Here is a 27787-nt window from a genome sequence, read left to right on the forward strand (position 1 = left end):
AAAGAGGTGACTCCAGGCCCTGAGCAGTCAGACTGGCTTAGTAGGCCTTTAAAAAGATTTACATTCATTACAAAGGGGCAGAGAACGAATTTACAAGTCTCATAAAATAAATGCTCTAAGACAAGGAAGGGGGAAAGTGTCTCCCTTTTTGCATCAAGGACAATTTTTTTTTTTAATTTGTTTCTTATTTTTGATTTCTTTTTACCCTTAAATAGACAAGAGCTCACCTTCATGCACTACAACCTATTCACTTTGATGAGGGCATTATTTTCCTCACAGAAATCTCTTACAATAGAATATGATTATTAAGAAGCTACCAGAAAATGGAAATGGTTCGATACCTTCATAACTTCTTCAAGATACCGTGTTGAACTTCCATTTGCATATGCAGTTTGTACAACACCAATATTCAAACTTTCTCCAATCTAGACAAAAACAATGATAATTATCTTGCTATCAAAATTAAAGACCCTGAAAAAGCAAACCTATACTGAGAGTTCTAAAGGATGACAAAATCATCAGCCAGTTCAGCTGTGCCTTAGTTTACCCAATAAACGACTCACTGAAAATTTATGCGTATGCCAGAAAAAAAGCTAAAATACTTCTGAGCATTATATAAAGCAAAAAGGAATCTTTCTGCAAAGGAGTCTGTGGTTTCTTGATCTTCACCTCTTTAGTTTTTTAATAAAAGAATTTACTGAATTCTTAAGTATACCTCTTCCAGATTATAATGATTACTTCCCATTACATCCTATATTTGAGGCTAGCCCGAGATTTCCAAAGGAGCAGAACAGAACAACTCTCTCCCACGTACTGAGCTTACCACGATCACAGGACATCAGTCTCTCAGAGGATGAGCCTTTCTGTTTAAACTTGAGGCTCTGGGCAGTGACAGGGGAACTCATTAAAGTATGAGTTATGAAGAAATCAAAACTTCATAAAGCCTCAAATCATAAAACTTTCCCACTCTCAGGAAGAAAAGAGTACCTTCAGGTTCCAAAACTGGGGCCCCAATGTTGAAAGGATTGGAATTATCACTTTTTTCCCTATTTTCTGGCCACAAATGTAAGGAACTTCCCATAAATTGTGCCTTTGAGACATTCAAATGACTGTTTGATACAGAATCATTTCACTGGTAAGTCTTGTTTTAAAGGGCGTCAATCTGCCCACCATACCTCCACCAGGAGCTCTTTAAGGAAACTGCTAATGAGTGTTGCTATCTTGTCTCCATCTATGAGATGAAAGTGGCCATCGGTGTCACTGTAGTAGTAAACAATTCTGTCTGCATCTCCATCAAAGGAACAGCATCTTTCGCTGGACTTCATTTCCATTCCTACCACACAGAATAATTTAAAGTGCACCTCAGTCTAAGAAATGGGAATAAAACTCAATATAAAAAGTTTCAGGTTTTTCTCTTACACTAGTTACAAGGGAAAAATTTTGCACTGAAGTATGATCACAAGTGGCCTTATGTGTTACATGTAAGCACGTCCACTGTGATTTTTCAAGAGGTGTTTAAAATTACCCTTCCAAGTAAAAACCAATGTCTTCATCTTTAAATAGTACACAAGTTTATTGTAGTTTTTCCAGGATAAATTCTTTCAGAGCTAACTGAAAAAGGAGCATTCAAAATCCATCTATGCTGGAGGGATATAAAATAATGTTCCATTGTATAAAAGTTTGGCAAGACAGTTTCCCACACAGTACAGGTATTTTGGAACGCAATTTACCTTGTACCACGGTGTCCTGTACATAAAAAAATAATCAGCAATAGATGAGCTGTGTGATTTGATATAATTGATAGAAGTAATGTTTATCTGTTCACATCATCAATAACAAGAAACACTGGTAATTAAAAGCAAAGAATTACAGCCTGTGACATAAATGGCTTGTGTAATTTACATAAAGTTATCGGAACCTCAGCCATTGTCACATCAAATTTATTGGAAAATGTGTCTGTTCCTTAGCCCTGACAGCAGCAGACTGACAAATCAATATGAGGCAACTAAGAAGTGACAGGCATTTGAGTGGCATATGAATAGGAGGTTGACTGTGGGCCCAGGCAGGCGTTAGGAAAGCGAGGCCTATGGTTTTGTGCCTGCTGCAGCCCCCGTGCCTAGCAGGAGAGGAAGAGCCCACGATTTAGTGAAGGGACAGATGAGGGACACAGAACTCACCTGTCAGCAAAGTAAGGGGCAAAACAAGGAATTCAATGAAAAGTAGCTCAAACTGGTTGATTAAACTGAAAATTTAAATGCTTACTACAGTGAGACAGAATAACATGAACGAGAGGAAACTGGAGGAGGTGTGGTGTTCTGAAGGACACATGTCCTGTCTGAAGGGGGTCGGAGCTACTCCACCGCAGCCGATTAACACCATGTGAGAATGGACATTTTCTGATTTCAGTAAAGAGAAGCCAGAGATTCCAATATTTAAGTGAAATCACGTAATTTTTAAATGGTGGCAACTAATGCAATTAAACATACAGACACACAGACAGCAGACAAAACAAAACACACCTGCAAGACAGGTTTGGCCACGGGCTATTTAGGATCGACAGTGCAGCTAAATACAGAACATCTCTGACTACAATTACAACATAACAAAGGGTCTTCCCTCCTGACCTGCCCACTGTGGAAACTCTGACTTTCCAGACAATTATCATTAAGCAGAGTGGCAATCCATCTCCAGTGTGTCTAAATCAGGCAAGGTGGAAATAATGCTACTTACTATTGCTGTCCCTGAGACAGTGGTTCTCAAAGTGTCATCCCCAGACCAGCACCAGCAACTAAGCTTGGGCACTTGATAGAAATGCAAATTCCTGTCCGAGTCCAGACCTACAGATCAGACCTGTGCGCTAACCACCCCTCCAGGCGATTCTGATGCACGCTCCAGTCTGAGAACCAGTGCCCTAGAACACCAATTCCTAATTTTGATCTCCCCACCCGATCTCCTGGACACTGTGAGGAGCTGTGTGACTTACAGACAAAGAGAGGAGACCATATTTTGAGTGGCACTGACGAGTGGGAAGATGTCCAGATGTCTAAAAGTGGCAGAGCCAGTACTAGCCACAGGACTCCTAACTCACCAGGCCACCTGTTTGTACATGAGATTGGTTTCAAAGAGCTCTAAAAACACATTTTTTACATACCCTGTGGAGGTCTCTGATGACTTTTCACAAAGTCGGCCCCGCATAAATGATTGAGTTTCCCTTTCGTCCCGTCATTAAACAGCTGCACGGACAGTCCCTGGGAGAAGTAGGGCTCCATTTCTCTCAGCTTCAGGGCCCCCACGCCATTTGCACAGTCAACCTTAAGGGATCGATATTCATTTCCACCGCAGAAAGCCTTAAAAGGAAAAGACATGGAAGAAAGATTTCAAGTTATAAAAGGAAAACTGAAGCATAAAGCATATATATGCATATGTAAACATCTTCCTTTACTTCAGTTAACTCATCTATTTTAACTCAAGAAACTAAAGGGTACACACATTCAGATGAAAACTGTAAAACCAAAGTAAAATTTTAAAACACCTTTTTTTGGATACTGTTTGATACCTGGAAGACAAGCCTTCTCAACAGCAGACGCCTCAAGTGAGACGCGAACAGCACCTACACTAACTCTCCGAGCAAACTCCCTGAGCCAGCGCTTATGATAACCACAAGACCACGACGCGTCCTCTCCCCCAGCGATGTCAGAAGGCAGCACTGCCTTGCCGAGTGAATGCCAACACACAGTTAGCACCACACAAGGGCCAGACCTCCTGGAGCCCTACAAAGAAAAAGGAGATCTGCCACACTTTGCGAAAAAGGAGGAGGAGGAGTGACAAACTATCTGATTACAATAAATTGTTCAACTGATGTTATTTCACTCATTTGCTTCAACTCTAACCATTCAAGAGACGTTCACCTGTTTGGTGAGTTCCACAAAGGCCGTGGAGAGTTTCTGGTAGTAACCGTCTACGGTGGCCTCTCCATACCGGCCACTGCTGTTTCGACAGTACACCATGTAGTGCAGCTGGGGCGTGGTTAACAAGCCGTAATCTGGCAGAGAAATACAAAAAGCAATTTACGTTTCTTAATAAAGAAAAAAAGTTTAAATGGATTTATACAGTATGGATTTCAGAGTGACAAATCCTCTTTAAGAAAAGACATCTCAGAAAACATAAAAACGCTAACTTTCAAATTATCCAGACATATGCACAAATATCCACTGGAATCAATACAACTGCATGTCATATTGTGATTTATAATAAGAAATGTATATTTGGCCTTTGTCCCCATTCATGGCAGAGCTTCTAAACACCTGGAATTTCCCAAGCCTGAGAGCAATAAAGGTGTCTTGTTACATTAATGAGGTGACTTTAGAAATACCCCTGGGTAACCCAGGGATGGGGCTGGTTGCCAGGGAACCAAGCTTGTGATTACAGAGGGAATTTTCAGTTTTCCCCCATCTTACTCCCCCTCAACTCCAGGGAGGGGAGAGGAGTGGGGCTAGAGATTGAAATCAAACACCAACGGCCAATGATGTCATCAATCATGCCTATGTAATGAAGTCTCCATAAAAATCAAAAAGGACAGGGTTCCAGGTTGGTGGATATGTAGAGATTGAGGAGAAAGGCGTGCCCAGAGGTCACAGAAGCTCCATGCCCCTTCCCACATACCTTGCCCTATGCATCTCTTCCATCTGGCTGTTCCTGAGTTACATCTTTTTAATAAACCAGTAATGTAGAAAGTAAAATGTTTCTCTGAGTTCTGTAAGCCACTCTAGCACGGTAATTGAACTCAGAAGGAAGTTGTCAGAAGCCCCAGGTGATAAGCATCTGAAGCAGGGCGGGGGTTGGGGGGGGTGCGGTGAGCAAGTCTTGTGGGACTGAGCCCTTAACCCGTGGGATCTGACCTTACCTCTAGGTAGACAGAGACAGAATTGACTTAACTGGTGGTGGTGGAAAAAACACACAATCGATACATACTCAATTCTAAAAGAAATATGAACCCCTATTGAGAGCAAAAAGCAATCATTTAGTATAGACAGGTAACAATGTAAAAACAGAGCAATACAGAAAACTAATAATTGAGATCTATTTCCAGTAACATTGCAAACTATGTAATTCAGAAGAAAGGAATTCGTTAAAAAGAATTGCAGTGCCAACAAGTTATAGAGGAATTTGGCCAAAATGTATTTGAAGAGAGGAACTCCGAGATTGAAGCTAAAGGACACCAGTTTTGCTCTGAGGGCATTTCTTGAAACTAGAAACAGAGCTATGGTTTTCAGTGCAAAAAGTCCATGCTAGTCTAAGATGGGAAACCCAGTAGCAGACAAGGTCCTCATGAAGCTGAAACCCCAAAGGACTATCCTTCAGTGCAAGGGTGAGTGAGAAGTGAGTCTTCCCCAGGTGCCCACCCCAGGAGGGCTGACTTGGCACTGAGCAGAGAAGAGGGGGAAAACCTAGCCCTGAGAGCTGTCACCACAAGGACAGGCATCCCACAGATCTCCAGCCCAAGTTCACATAACCACAGAGTCCAAAAGAACCTTGTCATCCACCAGCCAGGTTGTAACCCCAGGCACCCAGCAGAACCAAATACTAAACTGCCAGAGAAATTGACCTTCACTGTGAACCTCAAAAATGTCCCACAAATAACTTTCCAAGAAAAACAAACGGCTTACAGTCAATAGCTCAACACATGAGAAAGGCACCATGAGCAAGATTCAGGAGAAACAGACAGCGGAGATGGACCAATACCCAATAAATATTCAGATGACTAAATCCATCAGTGGTCTTTACGGTCAAGCAGAAGAGTTTGGACTGGAGGCAGAAAGTCACTTTAAGTTTTCAAGCCTGCAGTTATACAGTGGAAATGGTATGTTATGACAGCAACTTTGGCTCTGTATAAGGATTAGAAGGGAGGAGGTGGAGGAGCTCAAAAAGGTGGGTAAGAGCTTAGACCAGCTTAATGGAGGTGTATAAGGAGAGGAAAATGATATTCCAAAGGACATCCTGAAAGACAGAACAAAGGATTTTGTAATCAATATCACCAAATAAACATTTACTTAATGACAATCATATACAGTTACTCAATAAAAAGCATCACCCCCCCATAATCTCCATAATATATAAAGAACTCACACAGCTCAACAACAAAAAAACAAACAACCCAATCAAAAAGTGGGCAGGGGACATGAACAGACATTTCTCCAAAGAAGATATACGGATGGCCAATAGACACATGAAAAGATGCTCATCATCACTAATCATTAGGAAAATGCAAATCAAAACTACACTAAGATATCACCTTACACCCGTTAGATCGGCAAAAATATCCAAAACCAAGAGTGACAAATGTTGGAGAGGTTGTGGAGAAAAAGGAACCCTAATTCACTGTTGGTGGGAATGCAAACTGGTGCAGCCACTGTGGAAAACAGTAGGGAGATTTCTCAAAAAGTTAAAAATACAAATACCTTACGACCCAGCCATCCCACTACTGGGTATCTATCCTAAGAACCTGAAATCAGCAATTCCAAGAGTCCCATGCACCCCTATGTTCATCGCAGCATTATTTACAATAGCCAAGACATGGAACCAACCTAAGTGTCCAGCAACTGATGATTGGATAAAGAAGATAAGGTATATATACACAATGGAATACTACTCAGCCATAAAAAAGGACAAAATCGTCCCATTCGCATCAACATGGATGGACCTTGAGGGTATTATGTTAAGCGAAATAAGCCAGACAGAGAAAGACGAACTCTGTATGACTCCACTCATAGGTGGAAGTTAACATACAGACAAGGAGAACTGATGGGTGGTTACCAGGGAAAAGGGGGGGTCGGGGGAGGGCACAAAGGGTGAAGTGGTGTACCCACAACATGACTGACAATAACGTACAACTGAAATCTCAGAAGGTTGTAATCTATCATAATCTTAATTAAAAAAAAAAAAAAGCATCACCACCTATTCCACTGATTGACCCAGAAACCACTCTTCCCAGCTCTGTCCTCAACACTTATCACAAAATCCTTTGAATTTGGTACCAATTCCAGGTTTTCCATTTCTCTCTCTATCACCACTCTTGCATGAACTACTGCACAGTCTCCTAGCTGGTCTCTTTTCCTTTCTTATAACCTCCCTGTTCTCTCTAAAACACAGCCAGAGTGACCGCCTTAAAATGAAAATACGATAATATTTCATGCATAAAATCCTTCAATGGAGTCCCGCTGCATTTGGAAAAAAACTCAAACCCTTACCATGACCTAGAAGGCTTGGAATGCTCTGGACCCTGCCTCCCTCCCTAACCTTACCCTCCCCCAGCTGCCCCCATCCTCCTGTGCAGCAGCTATGTTAACCTTTCACTTCCTGAAATACATTAAGCTGAAGACAGCAATAAGGGAAAAGTTTTAAAAAAAAGCCACTCTCAAATTTTTCCAGACTACAACACTAGAAAAGTAATGGCTGTAGAGACAGACTGGCAGCGCTAAAAAGGTTAAGCATTCCGGGGATGGCAGAAAGAACGCAGTTTGGGCAGGGTGAAGCTGGGGTAAAGGCCTGCAGGCCACCTAAGTGCAGACATCACTTGGACCAGTGCCTTACAGACTGCCTCTCAGCGGTCCTGGAACCTACTTAGGGAGACACAACCAGCATTTCTGCGTTTTTAATGAAGCAGATGAATGCATGTTGTGTAAAATTGGTATTGTCTATTGAAACTTCTGTTTCAGTTATACACACAAGGACACATACACACGTCACGATACTAAGTGGGTTTCTTACTATGAGTTGTGATAGACAGTGAAATAAGACTTCCGGAGCGCTGTACACGGCAGGTAGTCAAAAATTTCATGAGCTAATGAATGAATGAAGGAATACACATGGCCGGAGCTATGGGAGGAAAGACAATCACTCACAAATCATGCAGAACGAGAGAGGCAAGGAATGCCCAGATCAAGACAGGCAGAAGAGGAGCCCGCAGAGAAGCAGCAAGGAACAACAGTGAAGGCAGCAGAAGCGTAAAGACAGGAAGGGGAGGCCACAGCGTGGAGAGCCACCAAGTCATCAACTGAAATAAAAACACTCAAATATAAATCCTGAAAGGATCCCGTTGAGTCTCTGCCCAAGCTACAAATCCTCTCCCCAGAAAAGTGCATGTCAGGGAACACTGTGCCAGCTGTGTCAAGAGGCCCACAGGGTCCCTGCAGCTTAAGCGCACACTCAGTTCAGAGCAGCCACTGGATGTGGCAATGAGAATTCAGAGGGTCGGGCAGACGTGTCACTGGAGGGGCAAGGATGGAGGCTTGCCTGCAGGAGGCCGCCTCATGCCTAGAGGAGCAAGCAGAGAACAAGCCCCTGAACTGCTGGAAGAGGCCAGACTAACCGTGAAGGGAGGGAATGCAGAGGAGCTGGAAAGGAGGGTGGCAAAGGTCAAGAGAAGATACTTTTAAATAAGAAAGATGTGACACTAGGAAAATTCACCTCCCAGCACAGTGGAGCCATTGCGGTCACAAGGGACATGACTGAGGTGAGAAGAGGATTCTAGCCTATGTTTTGTTGCATTTATTCTTCTTCATTTGAGAAAATAGGAAAAACCACCTGTCAAAACTTAAGAAGGTGATTACAAGTAGGCCAAAGATGTTTTCCATCACTATTTGACAGGTAACAGCCGATTCCACACACACTCAGCTACCAGGGAACACCTGAGCACAAAAGCGCCCCAGAATGCACATCATCAAGTAATTTCAAGGGTGTTTATATGAGGAAATGCAGCCTCACTAAACTGAAGGGAGTTGTTCAGCATCAGCGTTTCCTACACATAATCTCCTATTGGTAAAACAAAATATGCATGCCCACAAAAATTTCTTTAATTTAAATATAAATAGCTAGTATTTTATATCTAGAAGTGCATTTTTTAAAAACCTTTTTTATCAGTATTTTCAAACTTTTATAAAATAAACATGTACTACTTTTGTAATTTAAAAAAACTTTTAAGATTAATTTAATTTACGACTCAGGATAAGTACATACCATGAAATTGACCTCCTAAAACAGTCACGCCATCTATCACAGACTGGGACAGTCTCTCACTGCTGGGCCTACGAAAGAAACAGAAGAAAACAGTACATCCTGTCCTGAAACCAAGAGCTGCTAGCTGTGAAAGCAAATGAGGAACTGTGTGTTACAAATGTTCAAATAATAAGTTTATTGTATTTGAACTGAAATCTGTCAAGTCTGAATTCTGAAAAGATAATACAGATAGAGTATAAGCATTTTCCAGTAGCCTTTCACAATGTGTTTCTTCGAAAGATTTTGGCTTTTAAATGAATTTAGAAAACAGATCTCAGGGATACACTAGTTACACCATATCCAAATACCTTCCCACGTTTGACCAAAATAGCATATACACTGCCTGAGAACAGTAACAATAAACACTGAATGCATAGTGTGCGCAATCCAGTACCGGGCCCCAAACCCCCAGGGATATAAAACCTATTTTTCATTTTAAGTCAGAACCAATTACTTACCTATCTAACTGAAAATAAAGCAGATCATTATATAACTGCCTTGTAGAAAAAGATGTTCTGTATCATTTGACTTAGTTAATAAGTAAGAGGCAAATACATGCGGGGCGGCTTTACTGTGGGATAATAATTTGCTTCAGAACATACGTCACTTGGCTATTTCTGCTACTTATAAACCCTTGATCAGCGGCACCTTGAAGTCCCTCTGGTACCATGTCAAGGGTAAAACACCAGTCCAAGCCATTAGGAGACTGAGCAGAAATTTCCTTTAGAAAGAATCTCTAGCTAAAACCAGATATTAAGAAAAAGAGAATGATTCTGTTTCAAAGCACCCCTTTTTTATATCTTTTAAAAAAATATCTTTTTGTAAAGGAAAGCAAAAGGTGACAAATAAGACAAATATGTAGAAATGACACCGACTGTTAATGTTTCCAGTGAACTCCAGCATAGGAAAATATTAACTATATGAACCAACAATAACACAGATTATAAAGTAAATCTCTAAAAATAAGGAGTTAAAATCACGTGTTCTCACTGTATACAGGAAAAGTAAACCTATAGAAGTAAGGGAATAGGAGACACTTTTTAGTGCTTCTCTTGTGCCAGGAAATAGGTATTTTGTATACATTAGTTCATGCAATCCTCACAAAAACCCTTGCTAGGCCTTATCATCAACAGTTTCGAGATGAGCAAACGGAAGCTGCAAAGGGTTCCGTAAGCTGCTCAAATCCTATCGCGAGGTTAGAGTTGGGGTGTGGACACCCAAACCCAAGCTGCAGGAGTGACTGGGCTCCTGCATCCTACTAAACAGGCCGGGGCATGTCCACTCAATTCTTCCGCTTTGTCAAGAGGGGACCAAAACCGCTGCCATCATCTAGACTGAGTCCCCAACGCCGCTTCCACCATAACTCTGACGGTCACCTGGTGTCTCTGCCAATCACTACGAAGGCCTCTTGCTGCAGGTTCACGGCTGCCTTCTCGCTGATGTCCATCAACACCCTCCACACATCTCGTTCCTCAGCGTTTGCCAAACAGGTAGCATGTTCCTCCCAGGATGGTGCCAACATTTCACCCAAAGGATCGACCAATTTTACACCATTGTCTTCCTTAAAAGAAAAACCAACAATAAGCCATCTGTGCATACCCATGAGGGCGAGCTGAGGAAGTAAACTCAAGTTGTTTTTCCCCCTAAAGAAGACAGTGCTGGTTGAACAGCTCCACTGGCGACCACTACTGCATGCCAGGCACCAGAGACAAGGTGTTTGGGATACATGACCTCGGAAAATCCTCAGGACACACGAGCCAATGTAAGCGACAATCTCATCACTCCAGTCTAACTTTGAGAAAACGGAGATTCAGAGCAGGTACTGTGCCTATGTTCATACAGCTAATCAGTGTCACTGCTGATATTAAAACATCAAGTCTATCTGACGCTTAAACCCAACAGCGGCTATGCGACAGCAGCTTTGTTAAAAGGCTGTCATCTGTGCAATCGCCATCCATTAACTGACAAGGGGACAATGGAGCAGATGGAGGGCACCTAGAGATCCTTGTCGCTGGGACTCTGGACTCTAAGAACACACAGCCAGTGTGTCAACCAGCAGGTGGCAAAGAAGCTGAAAACTGACCCCTAATTTTGTTCTGCTCATGTTTATGGAAAGAAAGAGTGTCATTCAGAGTGAATGTCAACTGAAGGAAACAGCTCAGGATTGTTTTAAGCAGTGGTTCTGGAACTAGCAATAAATGTGGGGTTCTGCCAACAAGTCATGGACCAGTCACAGCGATGTGGACACTGACACAGTGACAGCACTCCCTGGTCAGAAGCCAGACAGGGACTGTTCTCCTGTTCAGGGGGAAGAGGAGGTACAATCCTTCACCGACCTCACAGCTTTACCTTGCTGCTGATTTACCTACAAAGGCAAAAATCTCACACCCTAGTAACCACACAGAAGCATCGTTTCCAAACCACGGAGTAGTGAGCCACGGGCGGTACAGAATGAAACAGCTAAACTACGTCAAAAGGAATACCTTGGAGGCCGGCCTTAACCATGGCCGAGTGGTTAAGTTAGGGCGCTCCGCTGCAGGCAGCCCAGTGTTTCGTCAGTTCGAATCCTGGGCACGGACAGGTACCACTCATCAAGCCACGGTGAGGCAGCGTCCCACATGCCACAACTAGAAGGACCCACAACTAAGAATATACAACTATGTACAGGGGGGCTTTGGGGAGAAAAAGGGAAAAAAAAAAGGAATACCTTGATTAAAAACTTAATTGTCACGAACACTATGATGGTCGTCAATATCCTGCCCAAAGCTCACTTTTGGATCCCTGAAGCCACTTGTTTGGCTGTTCATTCATACCAGGAAACTACTCCTAGCTACAGAAAACTTGTCTGAAAATTTTCAAAATGTGCTATCGTTTCAAAAGTTTGCCCTTTCCCCAACTCTGCCTCCAATCTCCATCTCTGCTCAATCAACAGAGGCAACGCTTCTTATTACTGACGCTGTCTCAAAACTACCAACTTGGAAGGACATTCTGTTATTTCTCTAATATGGACAGTCTCCAAAAAATGACAGCCTCATTTCATTCTCTCCACACCCTCTAAAGAGTCATGACCTAAATGACCACTCATTAAGAAAAAGTCATTGCAAATCCAAAGGCACCTAACCACGAGAAAGCACAGTCCTAGAATCAGAATTTGTACTTTGGGTCAAACTGCTCAGACACGACGGTCTGGGATGGTAAATAAAGCTGCCTTATCGGAGCACTGAGGGCGTTACCTCAGGGTTATGCGACGCTGTTACCATGACTCCTATGGTCGACTTTGTCTGTTTAGACCTCAGGACAGCTAATAATCCCATGCGAAACATGACATGGTCCAGACGTTCTGCTTTCGTGCGAAATCCAGCAGTCCCGTATTGGAGAACGAGTCCATCGGGCTTGGCGTGCAATGCTGAGTATTTTCTAACAGCCTCTGGATCCATGTCTACAAAATTAAGCAATATTTTTCAGGCATAATAAGAAACCTTTCAAGGACATTTGCTTCAAAAACTGCCACCCCAAACTAATAGGTTGGCCTCATTCTGAACCCCCCCCAAAGAACGGCACGTTTGAGAGAGAGTGGCAGAATGGGTCCCAGAAGATCCTGCCCCACTTGTACTGTCCGCTCCAGGGCAGACTCAGGCCCAAAATCCGAGTGTCCCCAACTCATCTCCCATTTTGGCTCCAGGGCTATTCCTGGACCCAGGGCGAACTGAAAATGGTCCGCTCGCAACTAAAATGAAGATTCTACACCCAGATTCAGAGGCTCCTGAGATCAAAGATCACCTCATTTTACAAATGGGAGCACTTAAGCCTGGGGCTCAGTTAAATAACCTAAATTTACATGGGTAGCTGGTGACTGACTGAGGCCTCAGATCATATTCTCAATCGACTGGGCTAGGAATCCAAAATATCTGGGAAATCTGTGTGGTTCTTTTGCTATTCCTCCCAGGCTACAGAGACATATTCCCAAAGGCAAACAAAGGACAACAGCCTCCTCTCCAAGACTGCCCGGACCTCCTAACACACTCTGCAAGGGATTTTTCTTTTTTACTTTTCCTTTTTTTTTTTTTTTTTGAGGAAGATTAGCCCTGAGCTAACATCTGCTGCCAATCCTCCTCTTTTTGCTGAGGAAGACTGGCCCTGAGCTAACATCCGTGCCCATTTTCCTCTGCTTTATATGTGGGATGCCTACCACAGCATGGCTTTTGCCAAGCGGTGCCATGTCCACGCCCGGGATCGGAACCAGAGAACCCCGGGCGGCCGAAGCAGAATGTGCCCACTTAACCCATGAGCCACGGGCTGGCTTCGGGATTTTTCCATTTTCAGAGCAATCAGGACCCCCTTCTTAATTAAGCTCTGAAACTAGCAACATCTTCCTTTTACCTTTAATTCAAAAAAACAAACATCAGCCCTTGGCCCTCTAGCAGCACTTCCCTCTCTGGGATAGTCCATTTTCAGCAGAACTTGGGGTTGCCAACTTAGTTGTATGTACTATTCACTTCCCGGGTCAGTCCCATTCCCAATTAGCCCAGAGATGAGCAGCAGTCCCACAGCTACTAGCCCCACTATCTTCTTTTCTTTATTGTCCTTCATTGCTTCAATGACAGAAGTTAAAGGAAATGGTGAAAAATGGTCGCTCTCAGCCAGGTGGAAAAAGCTGGCATTCAGCAAGCTAATTTATTTCGGTCCAAAGCGATCAAATCTCTTTCACAAGCATGAACACATTTTATTAACTGACCAGTCAGTAATGCATCATGATTATTCATAAGGGCGTAAACCAGTCCTGCTAAATTCAGAAAGTCTTCTTTAAAAGAAAAAAAGCTAAGATAACATGCTCCCACCCTTTAATGCGTTTTAGGTCCTAAAACTACTTTCAATGAGTATGCGAATGCTTTTATTATTATTATTTCCAGATCCAAACAGCGTCCACTCTAAGTAAGTTACGAGTCGCCCCCCTCCCTCCATTCAGTCTTCAACAGCCGGTTCGCTGCCCTCTCCTCCCAGCCCGCTGACCGCCGCACGTTTCCCGGCTCTCGCCCCCAGGCCCCCGCCCAGGCCGGGGACTCGACCGCCCGGCGCGAGACCCTCGGCCGGCCCCACGTCCGCTGCCGAGGCGCAGCGGCGGGAGGGAGTGCCGTCGCGGCCGTGGGCCAGGCCGCCAGCCCGCGGGGCGGCCGCAGCCCTGCAGCCTGGCCCGAGCCGCCCGCCGCCCAGCCCCGGGGCCCGCTCACCTCCCGGCGCAGCAGCTGCCTTGCGGCGGCGCCTGGCCTGGGACTGCGCTCTCGGACCCGCAGACGTGGCCCTGCGTGGCTTCCGGCCCGGCGCCACGCCCCCCGGCCAATCACGGCGGGGGAGGGTCCGCTGGCCCCGCCCCTCGCCGGGCTCGCGCCGCTCGCGGCGGCGGAACTGCGGATGCGGCTGCGGCTGCGGGCGGGCTCGGGGCTGTACCCACTGAGCGACCGGAAAGGGTGAGCCCCCGCGCTGGCCGGGGGAGCGGGCCGAGGTCGTGGGCCGTCCGTGCTGCGACCGGCAGCTACACAGCCCCGCCTCCAAATTCGGGACTCAGGGTGGCAGGCCCCCCCTCGGGAACCCTGGGAAGCCGGGTTCCTAGCGGTCCCGGGGAGGGAGGGACCAGCCCCCGCTCGGGGCCTCTATCAAGGTGGCCTCGGCCGCGGTGAGCGCCCCCCGCCTGCCCTCGTCCCCCTCTCCATTCTCGAGGTTCGGCTCCCAAACCTTTGACTCCGGGAAGCGTCCCGGGCCGCCGCTGCCTCCACACGCCCCCTCCCAGCTCGCGCTGAGCGTCCTTTCATTGGTTCACCTGAAAGACCCCGCTCAGCCTGCGCCCCTCGGGGCAGAGGCGGGGTGCAGCCGAGCCGTCCGGAACGGCCAGGCTGGCGCCCCGGGCCGGTGTGGCTCCCGGGACAGGCGCAAGGCCCACGCGGGAGGGGTCCTTGGCGCTGGGGCTGAGGGGCGGCAACTGGCGCTGGGAAGGCCAGGCCTCGAGACCCCGGAGCTCCGCCCGCCGGCACTGCGGGCCCCCACCCCAGCCTGAGACCCGGCGGGACTCGGCCCCCGGGCCCCTGCCTGTCCCAGGGTTCAGGCTTGCAGAGCGCCTGCGGGTGTGGTTTGCCAGCCACCTGCCACGGAGTGATTCGGGACACTTGTTGCAAGTCCGGATTCCTGGATCTAGATGGGAAGCGGGGGTGTAGGGTGGGGGCGGCCCTGGGAGTCTGCATTTTAACGAAGCATCTTGGGGGATATTGTTCATTCTAGATTTGGGGGTCAGGAGATGGAGGAGAAGCGTGAGTGTCCCGGCTTGTGCCCCTAGCTCTCGGTGCCTCGCGCTCCTGCAAAACCGCTTCCACCGAAAGGGACCTGCAGGGACCTGCGAGAAATTCGTTGGACGCCGCCGACAGTGACAAACCCAGTGCCCCTGGCCTTTCCAGTTTTCCTGGCAGGTTGATTTCGAGGCAGCATGTCCGCTTCAATGAAAGAATGCCTTCAGCTTCAGCTGCTGGAGATGGAAATGCTGTTTTCTATGTTTCCTAACCAAGGAGAAGTAAAACTGGAAGATGTGAATGCCCTGACCAATATTAAGAGATACTTGGAGGGCACAAGGGAGGCGCTGCCACCAAAAATTGAATTTGTGATTACACTGCAGATTGAGGAGCCCAAGGTAAGCGCCCTGAGTTGTTTTAATTGTTGCGAGGTGCCCGGTTCTTACTGGAAACTCTTGGAACATGAGCTTCCTGTCCGGGAAGCAGAGAAGATTCCAGATGCATATTTCCTTTACTTGTTTGAAAGCAAATATGGGTGCCCTGTAAATTGTCTTCAATAAATATCCTGAATTTTATGTAAAATGTGCACCTTTTTAACCAATCTGCCTAGTGTTTTTATTAAAAACATCTTGCAGTTTTATACTATCATTATTGTTCTGTTCGCTCGTACAGTTTTTTACCCATCCCGCTGCTGTGGTATGGACTGTCTTGTCCATGTATCATGATTTTCACAAATCTAAATATTACCTTTAGCAAAATTGCCTTTTAAGGAGTGAATGACTGTTTCTTTGGTGACACTATGACACAGAACGCAAATACGGATGGAAAATCTGCATACTAAAAATGAATTTACCTTCATTTTCTGATCCATTCATCTCCAGCAGCATTAGCACAGCATAGGTAACAGTGGCCGAATTGTTTGAGAACCCCTCTTCCAGCTATCCCCAACTCATCCTTCAGTTGTCGTCCTTCAGAGACTTCCTAGTTCCCCAGACTGGATTCAGTCTCTCTTGGTTATTCGTTGTAGAGGGTCCCTATGCTTTTCATGGCAGTGCCTCTTACCATTGAAATTAAATACTTGCCATGTGTAATTTGTTCACTATCATCTCCTTCACTAGGCTCTGGACTTCATGAAGGGCAGAATAGTGTCTAGCTTCTTCACTTCTTTATTCCAGCATAGGGTACCTGGTACATTGTAAGTGCTCAGTAAAGTGGGTAATTGGAAGGAATAGTGTATGTAAAATACCTACTACAGTGTCTGGCCCGTAGCTGACATTTAGTAGCAATAACTCTTACATTTACCAAAATCATGCAGTTGCCATTGATACCCTAGCTTATGTGATGTTATGGTACTTAACTCTATTTGGTTTTCATTCTAAGGTGAAAATTGATTTGCAAGTGAGCATGCCTCACGGCTACCCCTGTGCAGCACTGCAGCTGTTTGGACGCTCCTCTGAACTCGACAGACAACAGCAGCTCCTTCTCAACAAAGGTCTCACTTCTTACATTGAGACTTTTGATCCAGGTGAGCTCTGTGTCTGTGCGGCAATCCAGTGGTTACAGGACAACAGTGCCCCATATTTCCTGAACAGAAAGCTTGCCTATGAACCATCTGCACAAGCAAAGCCAGTCAAGAACACGTTCCTCCGAATGTGGATCTACAGTCACCATATATATCAGCAGGACCTAAGGAAGAAGATTTTGGATGTTGGGAAAAGGTTAGATGTGACTGGATTTTGCATGACAGGAAAGCCTGGTATAATCTGTGTGGAGGGCTTCAAAGAGCACTGTGAGGAGTTCTGGCATACCATCAGGTATCCCAACTGGAAACACATTTCCTGCAAGCATGCCGAGAGCATGGAGACAGAGGGAAATGGGGAGGACCTGCGCCTTTTCCATTCTTTTGAAGAATTACTCCTTGAGGCCCATGGGGACTATGGGTTAAGGAATGACTACCACATGAACCTGGGTCAGTTTTTAGAATTTCTCAGAAAACACAAAAGTGAGCATGTTTTCCAGATACTATTTGGTATTGAAAGCAAAAGTTCAGACTCCTAGGAAGCTGTTAAGAGGCTTATGCTTGTAATGTCGCTAAGTCAGTATTTTTGTTATTAAGACCAAAATAAAAGAGCTAGTGGATGTTCAGCATCCTCTGTGAGAAACCGAGCTCCAGAAATTTCACCTGGTAATGAAACACACAGGCCTTTTAACTTTATAACAGTGCAATTGTCATGCTGTCTCTATCTTCTTGTGTTGAGAATTATTTAAGTGTAAATTAATAAAAAAACAGTCAATTTCACCGTGAAGCTGCTTTGATTAAAGAGGAGTCCCAAGCCTGTGGTTAATGTCAGTAGTCGAATTGCGGCTCTGAACTCAGAAATGTGAGTAACACCTCTCCCTCTCATGATGCTGGCACCCAGGTGGCACCCCACATTGTCTTTCCTTCATTGTTGGAGATGAAGTCTACATCATGTAAAATAAGAACAAAGAGAGTGCTCATGTTCACTGCATTTCTCAGTTTAAATTAAACCCCCTCTTGTAAGTTTTTTCCTTTAGTAAAACTAGATCCTAACTGTAGTGGCAGAGGAACCATAGGAACGAAGTCTCAAGAGTAATGACGATGGCACATAATGCTCTGGGGCCTTTGGCTGTTACATCAGTTGATTAATGACACTGAGGCTAAGGATACCAATATTCTTAGTTCCGTTCTCATTCACGAAGAAGACAGCGTTGCACAGGTCCTGCGGCCCGACAGCCTCTGTCCCGTGCCAGCGCGCCCCGCTGCCTAGGGCAAGAGTGCTGAGAGGCGGCTCTGCGCCACCACCTGGGGGGAAAATCAGCTCCACGTTTTGGTGATAAGTCACTGCTGTCTCTTCTGAAAATTCCAAGCTCCACTGGCTTCACTAGCCTTTTTCCAAATGAGGTTTATTTTAATGATAAAAGCCCTTATTTAAGTAGCTCTTCCCAGACCTTTTCATGACCAAGTGTTTACCCCTCCCCAAGAATTTCTGGGAGGTTCACCTGTGTTGAGGGATGTCATGAGCTGCTTCTCTGCTTTCCGCTGACTCTCTGTAGCTACTACTGCCCTTTCCCAGGGAGCATTTCATTCCCCTGGGTCTCAGCACCCCACTGATGTCCTGGTCCCCTCAGGGTGCCAAGGCTGGGTGCTAAGATTTAGGAACACCAGGGGACTGCCTCACTCCCCATTTTGTGCTACATTCTGTTAGATGCTAAGCATTGCCGCTGTGCCGGGGGAGCTTACAGAATTCTTGATGAATCAGTACATTCTGGTTTGACTCTGTGTCCAGGATGCAGACACGTGTCCCTGGGCTAGGGCGAGGACACACAGGAACAGCAGGCCCTACGCTGAGCTGACTCCTGACCGTGAGGGCTGGGAGCTGGGTCCCCTCTGTCCTGCCCGCACTCTTCTTAGCTCAGAATGAGTTTCCTTTCAGGACACGATGCAGGCCTTCAAGCCCGGGCTCTTCTTGGGCCTGCCTTGCCACCTCACCCAGATCTTATCTTAATCCAAGCCTTGGCCCGGCTGAGACTCAAGCTGGGGCCTCGCCCTCTACCTGTATAAAGGAAGAAATAGGACTCACGTTGCCCAAGCCTCATTTCCCAGTCTTTACCAGGACTGAAAACAGCACGGTAGAGGAGCCGGTTCCCCACATAATCTGCGCATGACCATTGGCGAGTGTAATTAGCATTCGCAAGGTTGGAGGCCCCAAACAGATGTAACTCCATTAACTTTTCTTCTTTGAAATGAGACGATCAAGTGTGCCGTCCACCTAATGTGGGCCTGCGCCACTCACGGAGGAGTTCTCTGTAACTGAATTAGCGAAAGTGTGACAAAGATAAACCTAAAGAACTAAAATATGGAACAAAAAATGGATTATTTACATCACTCGAAGGGAAGAAATTCTAGTTTGTGACCTCCTCATGCCCTCTGGTCCTATTTCTGATGATAGTTTTTCAGATCCTACTTTTACAGGCCCAATGTGAGCATGTGGCAATACTTTTTCCTAACAGAAGCACTAACAATAGTTATTAATTATGGGAGAAGAGTAGGTTTCATAGAAACAAATATGCGTAGACGATCATTCGCAGCTCCGCTTTATATGGACAGCAGGCTGCAGGCTTTGTCCGGCCAGCCTGCGGCAGCACCGCCCCGCTACACACACACACACACACACAGACACACACACACACACACACACACACACACTCTTCCTGGGGGAGCTGCCCTTCCTCCGCCTGGTTTGGGAGGAGGAGGGATTGGAATCCAGCGGCCCTCTGGCAGCCTCCCGGAGAGGGTTTTGAGCTCTTGCTGCTGAAACCCACAGTGCCGCCCTTGCCCTCCGGCACTGAATGCTTGGTTGCTCAACACCCCACTGAGCTTCCCAACATCTGCCTTTATTTTTTTGGAAGTCAGAATCAGTCTCTGTGGCTTGTAACTTAAGTGTCCTGATACTGTATACATTATATTTTTTAAATGGTTATTTGGAAACAATGTTCATTATAAATGTTACAGTGTCTGTTTAAAGGTTACTGAATGAAATCAGAATGTCTTCAACCATGTTCTTTGCATTTCATTCCTTATTGGTCTGCTTGGGTTAAGGCATAGTGGATGAGGAGTGGGCCAGATGAGCTGACAGATCATAACACAAGGACCTCTAAAACACCCCCTATATGAAAGCAGAAATATGTTGCCTGTGAACTTGAGTTTCCATATGTGACTGCTTACGTGCCATCCATCCCTTACGAGAACTCGAAAAGACCAAGGGAGCCTGTCTGAGGTCTTCACAGAACCCTTTTGAACAAGACAATTTTATTTCATTTGCTTTTACCTCAAGTAGCCCAGTAGTAAGTTGAAAGAATACGTCCTTTCTGAAGAGGGCATTGTTTGCTCAAAAATCCTGGTTTTATACAGAATCCTGATTTGCCTCAAAACCCTGAGCCCGCTGGATCCCCCTCATCAGTCTACTTGGTGGAGCTGCTTTCACTGCAGCCTGGAGCAGCTGGAGCGGCTTTCATTGTTCTGAGCCCAGTGAAAGCCAGAAGCATTTGCATCAACCCATAAATGGGTTTGAGCAGCAGACACAAAATTCAAAGAAGCCCACCAAACACCGACCGTCCTCCTTAGTCGTAGGTGGGACGGAGTACACAATTTATTCTTCAGTAGGAAGGGGACGTTCCAGCATACACACTGCACCTCCACAAACCTGGCTGAGATGGCAGGCTCTTGTGCTTTCCTGGGATTTACTTTCTACCCTCTTTGCTCCAGGTCTTCTCAGCATCTCATTATCAGAGTGTTAACAGCATTATGCCCTGTACAACGGTGAGATGATCAAGGTCTGGTATGAAGATTTATATTCAGGCACAGAGTCAGAGTTAGTAGAACACTGAAAAAAGACAATCTGTAATATTGCTTACTGATAGCACAAGCTGCTTCAGGTGCCCTCTGCCTACTGGGATAAAGGAGAAAGAAAACAGCATTGGCCAAACTCGTAGCTACCTACTGATTTGCTCCAAGAAAGAGAACTTGTGTGACAGCAGCTGCAGTGGGAAACACCATCTGATTAAGTTAATGGACCCATCTGTCTCCTGTACATACCAAAGGTCAGGTGAGGTCGAGGTGTGATAAGAATCACACCTCTGCTTCTTTTAAAGCTTTTGATGGTGGCACTTGTTGTGGGGACGGTGAGCGGAAGAGTCGAAAGAAAGATTTCTTGGACACTCAAGGTCTAGCAGTGGTGCTCTTTTATTTAGAGAATAGTACGGAATAGCATGGGGACAGGACCCATGGGCAGTGAAGAGCTACTGCCGCTGCTGCATGGGGACAGGACCCATGGGCATCAGAGCTCCTGCTGCTGCCCCGAGTTGAGGGTTAGGGCTAAATTTATAAGGCATAGGTACGTGACTTATTTTTACTGGAAAAAGAAAAGATGATGTAAAAAGTCATTAAATGATTTCAGTGCAGATGGGGTCTGGTTATTGTGCGGTCGTATAACTTTAGATACAAATCTGGTCATATAGATTGGAATGTAGGTGAGGATGCCCTGGGCTTCTCTCCCTGGGGCAGCCCTAATTCATACCATAAAAATCCACCGGGTCATATAGTTCGGCATGTAGACCAGGTCACCTTGGGCTTCTCTCCCTGGGGTAGCCTTAATCCACATCAGCACTTACCTTTGTGAATCATTTGGTACTTCCTACCAGAATAATCCTTTATGCATCAGGGATCCCATGTGCGGATATTGCCATAGATGAAAAAATCAATTCTAACTCTTTATTGGGAAAATAACTAGAGGATGGACTGATTCCATAGCATACACTTTGCCCCATAGATGCACTGGTTTCAGAGATCCCAGAAATTTGTTTGTTCAGAGCTGTTGCCAGATGATTTCCGAAAGCCCTAGTGGTTTCAATGCATTGTTATCCTAGTAAATAGAGCCTCAAAGGGAGATTTAGAAGCACGTTTATGACATTACAGAGTTCTTCACCAGAGAGGTCTTTCATTCATATCTATGCACGGCAACTGGGTGAGGGCCTGCCTCTAGTCAGGCTTTTCTGCTGATATCGTTATGCATATCCAGTAGGCCTGACCTGAGTTGCCCACATTTTTGGTCCTAAACCTAGCTGATATTCAGCTGATATACACTAGTGTGGCTCTATCAATTGTATACACTGGCATCCATTTTTCTTGGTCAAGACCTATGCAGTCCTACTTAAATTTTTAAACATCATTTCAAGCCCTGGGACCCTGTGATCTACTGGCCACCAACAAGGATTTCTGCAGGCCACACTATTCTGATTACACTGGACCTGCTTCCTATCATGATAACTGCCTCCACCTTGTCTCCAGTTGTAAAGTGCTGCTATTAAGGCTCTATCAACACCAAGATTCCGACATCTTCATTGAAATAGGGAGCCCATTTTAACCACAGCATTTCCCACAAGCCTCCCCAGCCTATGGAGAAGAGTCATTAAAACCCTTTTCATGTCCTCAACAAAAGATTAGCAAACAAAATTCAACAATACATGAAAAGGATCATACACCACGATCAAGTGGTATTTACTCCAGGGATGCAAGGATGGTTCAACATCAGAAAATCAATCAGTGTGATACACCACATTAACAAAATGAAGGATAAAAATCATATGATCATCTCAATACATACAAGAAAAGCATTTGTCAAAATTCAACATTCATTTACGATAAAAAAAATTCTCAACAAAGTTGGTATAGAGGGAATGTACCCTAATATAGTGAAGGCCATACATGACAAGCCCACAGCTAACATCATACTCAATGGTGAAAGCTGAAAGCTTTTCCTCTTAAATCAGGAACAAGACAAGGAAGCCCACTCTCACCATTTTTATTTGACATGGTAGTGGCAGTCCTAGCCAGAGCAGTTAGGGCAAGAAAAAGAAAGAAAGGGCATCCAAATTGGAAAGGAAGAAGTAAGATTGTCCCTGTTTGCAGATGACATGATATCATATATAGAAAACCATACAGAGTCCACCAAAAAACTGTTAGAACTAATAAATTCAGTAAAGTGGCAGGATACAAAATCAATATAAAAAAATCTGCTGCACATGTATACACTAATAATGAGCTATCAGAAAGAGGAATTAAGAAAACAATTCCCTCTACAACTGCATCAAAAAGAATAAAATACCTAGGAATAAATTCAACCAAGGGGGTGAAAGACCTGTACACTGAAAACTATAAGAGGTTAATGAAAGATTTTGAACACACAAATAAATGGAAAGCTATTCTGTGCTCATGGATTGGAAGAAGTAATATAGTTAAAATGTCCCTACTACCCAAAGCAATCTACAGATTCAATGTAATCCCCATCAACATTCCAATTGCATTTTTCACAGAAATTGAATATGCAATCCTAAAACTTGTGTGGAACCATAGAAGACCCCAAATAGCCAAAACAATCTTGAGAAAGAACAAAGCTAGAGGCATCATATTCCCTGATTTCAAACTCAATGGCAGAGCTATAGTAAGCAAAACAGTGCGTTTACATAAAAACAGACACTAGATCAATGGAACAGAATCAAAAGCCCATAATAAACCCACACATATAGGGTCAATTAATTTACGACAAAAGAGGCAAGAATATACAATGGGGAAAGAACAGTTAATAAACTGAGTGAATAGGTAATAAATTATGTTGGGAAAACTGGACAGCCACATGCAAAAGAAGGAAACTGGACCACTATCTTATACCATACACAAAAATTAACTCAAAATGGATTAAAGAATCGAATTAAAGACCTGAAACCATAAAACTCTTAAAAGAAAACACAGGTGGAAAGCTCTATGACATCAGTCTTGGTGATAATCTTTTGTGGATTTGACACCAAAAGCAAAGGCGACAAAAGTAAAAATTAAAAAGTGGGACTGTATCAAACTAAAAAACTTCTGCACAGCAAAGGAAACCATCAACAAAATGAAAAGGCAACCTACTGAATGGGAGAAAATATTTGCAAATCATATATCTGATAAAGCGTTAATATCCAAAATATATAAAGAACTCATACACATCAAGCAAAAGAGCAAACAATCTGATTAAAAAATGCACAGAGGTGGGGCCAGCCTAATGGTGTAGTGGTTACGTTCATGTGCTCTGCTTCAGAGGCCTGGGGTTCACAGGTTTGGATCCCAGGCACAGACCTACACACCACACTGCTCATCAAGCCATGCTATGGCGGCATCCCACATACAAAATAGAGGAAGATTGGCACAGATGTTAGCTCAGGGTTAATCTTCCTCAAGCAAAGAAAAAAAAAAGAAGACTGGCAGTAGATGTTAGCTCAGGGCCAATCTTCCTCACAAAACAAAGAGCAAAGGACGTGAATAGACATTTTTCCAAAGAAGAAATACAAATGGTCAACAGGTACATGAAAAGATGCTCAACATCACTAATCATCAGGGAAATGAAAATCAAAACCACAATGAGATATCACCTCACACCTGTTAGAATGGTTATTATCAAAAAGACAAGAAATAACAAGTGTTGGTGAGGGTGTGGAGAAAACAGAACCCTTGTGCACTGTTAGTGGGAATATAAATTGGTGCCACCACTATGGAAAACATTAATGGAGGTTCCTCAAAACATTAAAAATAGAACTGCCATAAGATCCAACAATTCCACTTTTGGGTATTTATCCAAAGAAAATGAAAACACTAATTCAAAAAGATATATGCGCCCCTGTTCACTGCAGCATTGTTTACATTTGCTAAGACATGGAACAACCTAAGTGTCCACTGATGAATAAATGGATAAATAAAATATGAGATATATATATATATACACACACACACAATGGAATCTTATACAGGTATATGGAATATACTTAGCCATAAAGAATGAAATCTTGACTCTGTAACACATGGATGGACCTTGGGGACATTATGCTTCATGAAATAAGTCAGACAGAGAAAGACAAATACCATATGATCTCACTTATATGTGGAATCTAAAAAAAAGAAAAAAACCAAACCTGTACAGAGAACAGATTGGTAGTTGCCAGAGGCAGGGGGTTAGGGGTGGGCAAAATGGGTGAAGGGTCAAAAGGTACGATTCCCAGTTATGAAATTAGTCATGGGGATGTAATGTACAGCGTGGTGACTATGATAATACTGTATTGTATACAGGAAAGTTGTTAAGAGAGTAAATCTTAAAATTTCTCATCACAAGGAAAAAAAGTTTTTGTAACCACGCATGGTAGCGGATGTCAATTAGACTTGTGGTGATCGTTTTGCAATGTATGCATAGATCGAATCATGACATTGTACACCTAAAACTGATATAACACATACCTCAATTTAAAAAACTGCCTTTCGTGGATGCTGCTATTCCCTTCACCAAGGCACTTCTCAAGGCCTTAGGAGAGGGTCACTGACATGTCCTCTTGGGAGACTTAGGGGAGCATTCGGATGAAGAGGTCAGGTTGCACATAGCAAATCCACTGCAATATCCTCATCTTTGTAAATCTTTGAATTCCTTTATACAAATTCAAGGAATGCTTGCGTTCTCAATTTCCTTTAATGTGGCCCATTATTAAGTCTACATTTCAGTCAACTCACAGAACCAACAAGTGGAACCACTTTCAGCGGCTCATGGCAGCACACTGAACCAGGCTCTGTGGGGAGTGCACCCCTATCAGTCAATTCTACCCAATCCGAAATTACCACCTCCCCCCTCAGTACTACACCTTCAGAATCCCATACGTTCTTCCTCAGGATTTGCCAATATAAATGAGCCAAGTCTAGACGTCTTTTGGTGAGAGTCTTCTCCTGGGTTTGCCTTTTCAATTGTGTCCACCACAGCCCCTCTCCATGCTGGAATCTGACCGTATGTGTATGGAGATAACGAGAAGCGATGTGGGCGGAGCAGGAGGTGAACTGAGCGAGGTCATTAGAGGACCCTGGAGCCAGGCAGTAACAACCTCGTCAGACAGGAAGAGCTGCTGCTTTGCTTAGCAAGGGCGGACCTGTCAACTGTTCTGGTTGCCTGTGGTTGAGGGGTTTCCTGGGACACAGGACTCAGTACTCAAACCTGAGCTACTGTTCACTCCAGTTTTAGGTATCACAAGTCCTCCAAATCCCCCTTGCCACAGATCCCACCTCAAATCAAGGTCCTACAGCTTCCTGGTCAACACTCTTAACTTTTACCTAAGAGGCCTGGGGAGGCTGTGGAGGCAGCTCCTGGCATGGCTGGGCAGCCAGCAGCATCAAGTATGGCCTTGGTTTTCAGTTATTTCAGCCTTACAGCAGTAAGAGAGAAGAGATCCTTTTAGCAAAAAACACAGGCATTTTTCTAGTTTTTATGCCGTGCTGTGAGCTGAAAGCTTAAGCCTTTGAGCCTAAATGATCTCTCTCTTTACGAATCCATCTCTGGAGAAGCAACCATCCTATCCCCAAGTCCTGGATTTCTTCACCCTTTACATGCTTTTGTGGCAGCAGCCATTTATCAGCCAGGACCTTAGATTACACATTCCATCGATTTTTTTTCCCTCATGTTTGTGTTTTTGAGGTCCCAAAGATATTTTGCTACATTAATTTTTATTAATTATATTTTTGCCATTCATATTTATGTCTTTAATCCATCTGAAGTTACCTTCCTATAGAGTATGAGGTAGGATTGCAGTTTCGTTTTCTCCATGTGGTAGGCCAGTGTTCCCAATCCTCTTACTAACCCTCTATTCTTTATCTGTTGATTTTTGTCCTACCTCCGTAACTCACCTACTCAGGGGGTCTGTCTGTGGGCTTCCTGTTCTATTCCATTGTTCTATATGTTCTCATGATATGGATATGCAAATATCTGGATTCTGGAGGCTTAGTATGAACAAATAAGACAAAGTATCTCATTAATAATTTTTATATTGATTACATGTTGCAATGACAATATTCTGGATATGTTGGTTTAAATAAAATACATTATTAATATGAATTCCACTCATTTCTTCTTTTTATGAGGCCACTAGAAACTACATATATGGCTCACTTTTTTTTCTATTGGAGATTGCTGTTCCAGATGGTACTCTTGTGAGAAGAGAATAGACTATGAAGAAAGATAAATGGATTTAGAGCCCACTTCCTTCACTTATTAGCTCTGTGGACTTGGCAAGTCACTTAAAATATCTACTTCAGGGGCTGTCCCCACGGCGTAGTGGTTAAGTTCTGTGTACTCTGCTTCGGTGGTCTGGGTTCGTAGGTTCAGATCCCAGGCATGGACCTACACCACTCATCAGCCATGCTGTGGCAGTGACCCACATATAAAGTGGAAGAAGACTGGCACAGATGTTAGCTCAGGGCTAATCTTCCTCAAGAAAAAAATGAGGAAGATTGGAAACAGATGTTAGCTCAGGGCTAATCTTCCTCAGGGAAAAAAACATCTACTTCACAAGGGAATTGTTGGGACTACAATAAATAAGATAATGTATATAGAACATATGATACCCAGTAAGTAATCATCCAGTCTTGTTTCATTATCTTTCTCTGAGGACGAAGAAGTGGTTCATTCATCATAGTATACAGCAAATATGACTACACATGTATTAAATGCATGAAGCTCATCCTGCAATTAGATATCAGAATATTTTTTAAATTCATAATACTCTGTCATATGATAAGAAGACCCAGCATTATCATTTTAAAATGTAATGATATTTTAAGAGAAAAAAGACAATTATTTCATAATCTTATTCATTTACTTTTTCTATGCTTTAAAAAACTTTGCACAGGTAAATACGTTTAGTTAGAGCTACAAGACAACATGGAAACAGATAAGAAATAGGTGTTCTGGGTCTTTTCGAAATAACTATCTTGAGGAAAGCCTTGACTAAATGTTACCTTCAGAAATAGCCCCACCCCTTCTACTCACACCAGAAACAATTTGTGGAACCCTCAACTGTCAATAAAATCGTTTTAC

The 27787-nt window shown here is 44.2% G+C and overlaps 2 protein-coding genes across 13 annotated transcripts in view; one reads left to right on the forward strand and one right to left on the reverse strand.

Annotated features, from left to right (window-relative positions):
* The window catches only part of PGM3 (phosphoglucomutase 3), a 36396-nt gene extending 8773 nt beyond the window's left edge, over positions 1-27623 (reverse strand). For 2 of the 11 annotated variants that reach the window (XM_070559083.1, XM_070559082.1), the window contains exons 1-9: positions 14283-14335; positions 12288-12493; positions 11538-11726; positions 10431-10611; positions 9016-9083; positions 3909-4042; positions 3152-3347; positions 1176-1333; positions 342-425 (exon numbers count right to left, since the gene is read on the reverse strand). In XM_070559083.1, coding sequence (XP_070415184.1) covers positions 342-425; positions 1176-1333; positions 3152-3347; positions 3909-4042; positions 9016-9083; positions 10431-10611; positions 11538-11559 — 843 coding nt within the window. In that variant the 5' untranslated portion in view covers positions 11560-11726; positions 12288-12493; positions 14283-14335. Of the gene's footprint in view, positions 1-341; positions 426-1175; positions 1334-3151; positions 3348-3908; positions 4043-9015; positions 9084-10430; positions 10616-11537; positions 11727-12287; positions 12494-14282; positions 14524-27315 lie in introns of those variants that run through there. The other 9 variants (XM_070559081.1, XM_070559078.1, XM_070559089.1 and 6 more) reach the window with 7 other exon arrangements.
* RWDD2A (RWD domain containing 2A) lies at positions 14391-17628 on the forward strand. Of its 2 annotated transcripts, none has more exons than XM_070559092.1 (3): positions 14391-14519; positions 15325-15727; positions 16710-17628. In XM_070559092.1, exons 2-3 carry the CDS (start codon positions 15527-15529, stop codon positions 17385-17387), a joined length of 879 nt encoding a protein of 292 aa, XP_070415193.1. In that variant the 5' UTR covers positions 14391-14519; positions 15325-15526; the 3' UTR covers positions 17388-17628. The 2 variants fall into 2 exon arrangements, with proteins under 2 accessions (XP_070415193.1, XP_070415194.1); XM_070559093.1 differs by having other exon boundaries at positions 14472-14725.
* Positions 27624-27787: the final 164 nt, after the last annotated feature.

This window comes from Equus przewalskii, chromosome 9 (genome assembly GCF_037783145.1).
Source record: "Equus przewalskii isolate Varuska chromosome 9, EquPr2, whole genome shotgun sequence".
Lineage (NCBI taxonomy): Eukaryota > Metazoa > Chordata > Mammalia > Perissodactyla > Equidae > Equus > Equus przewalskii.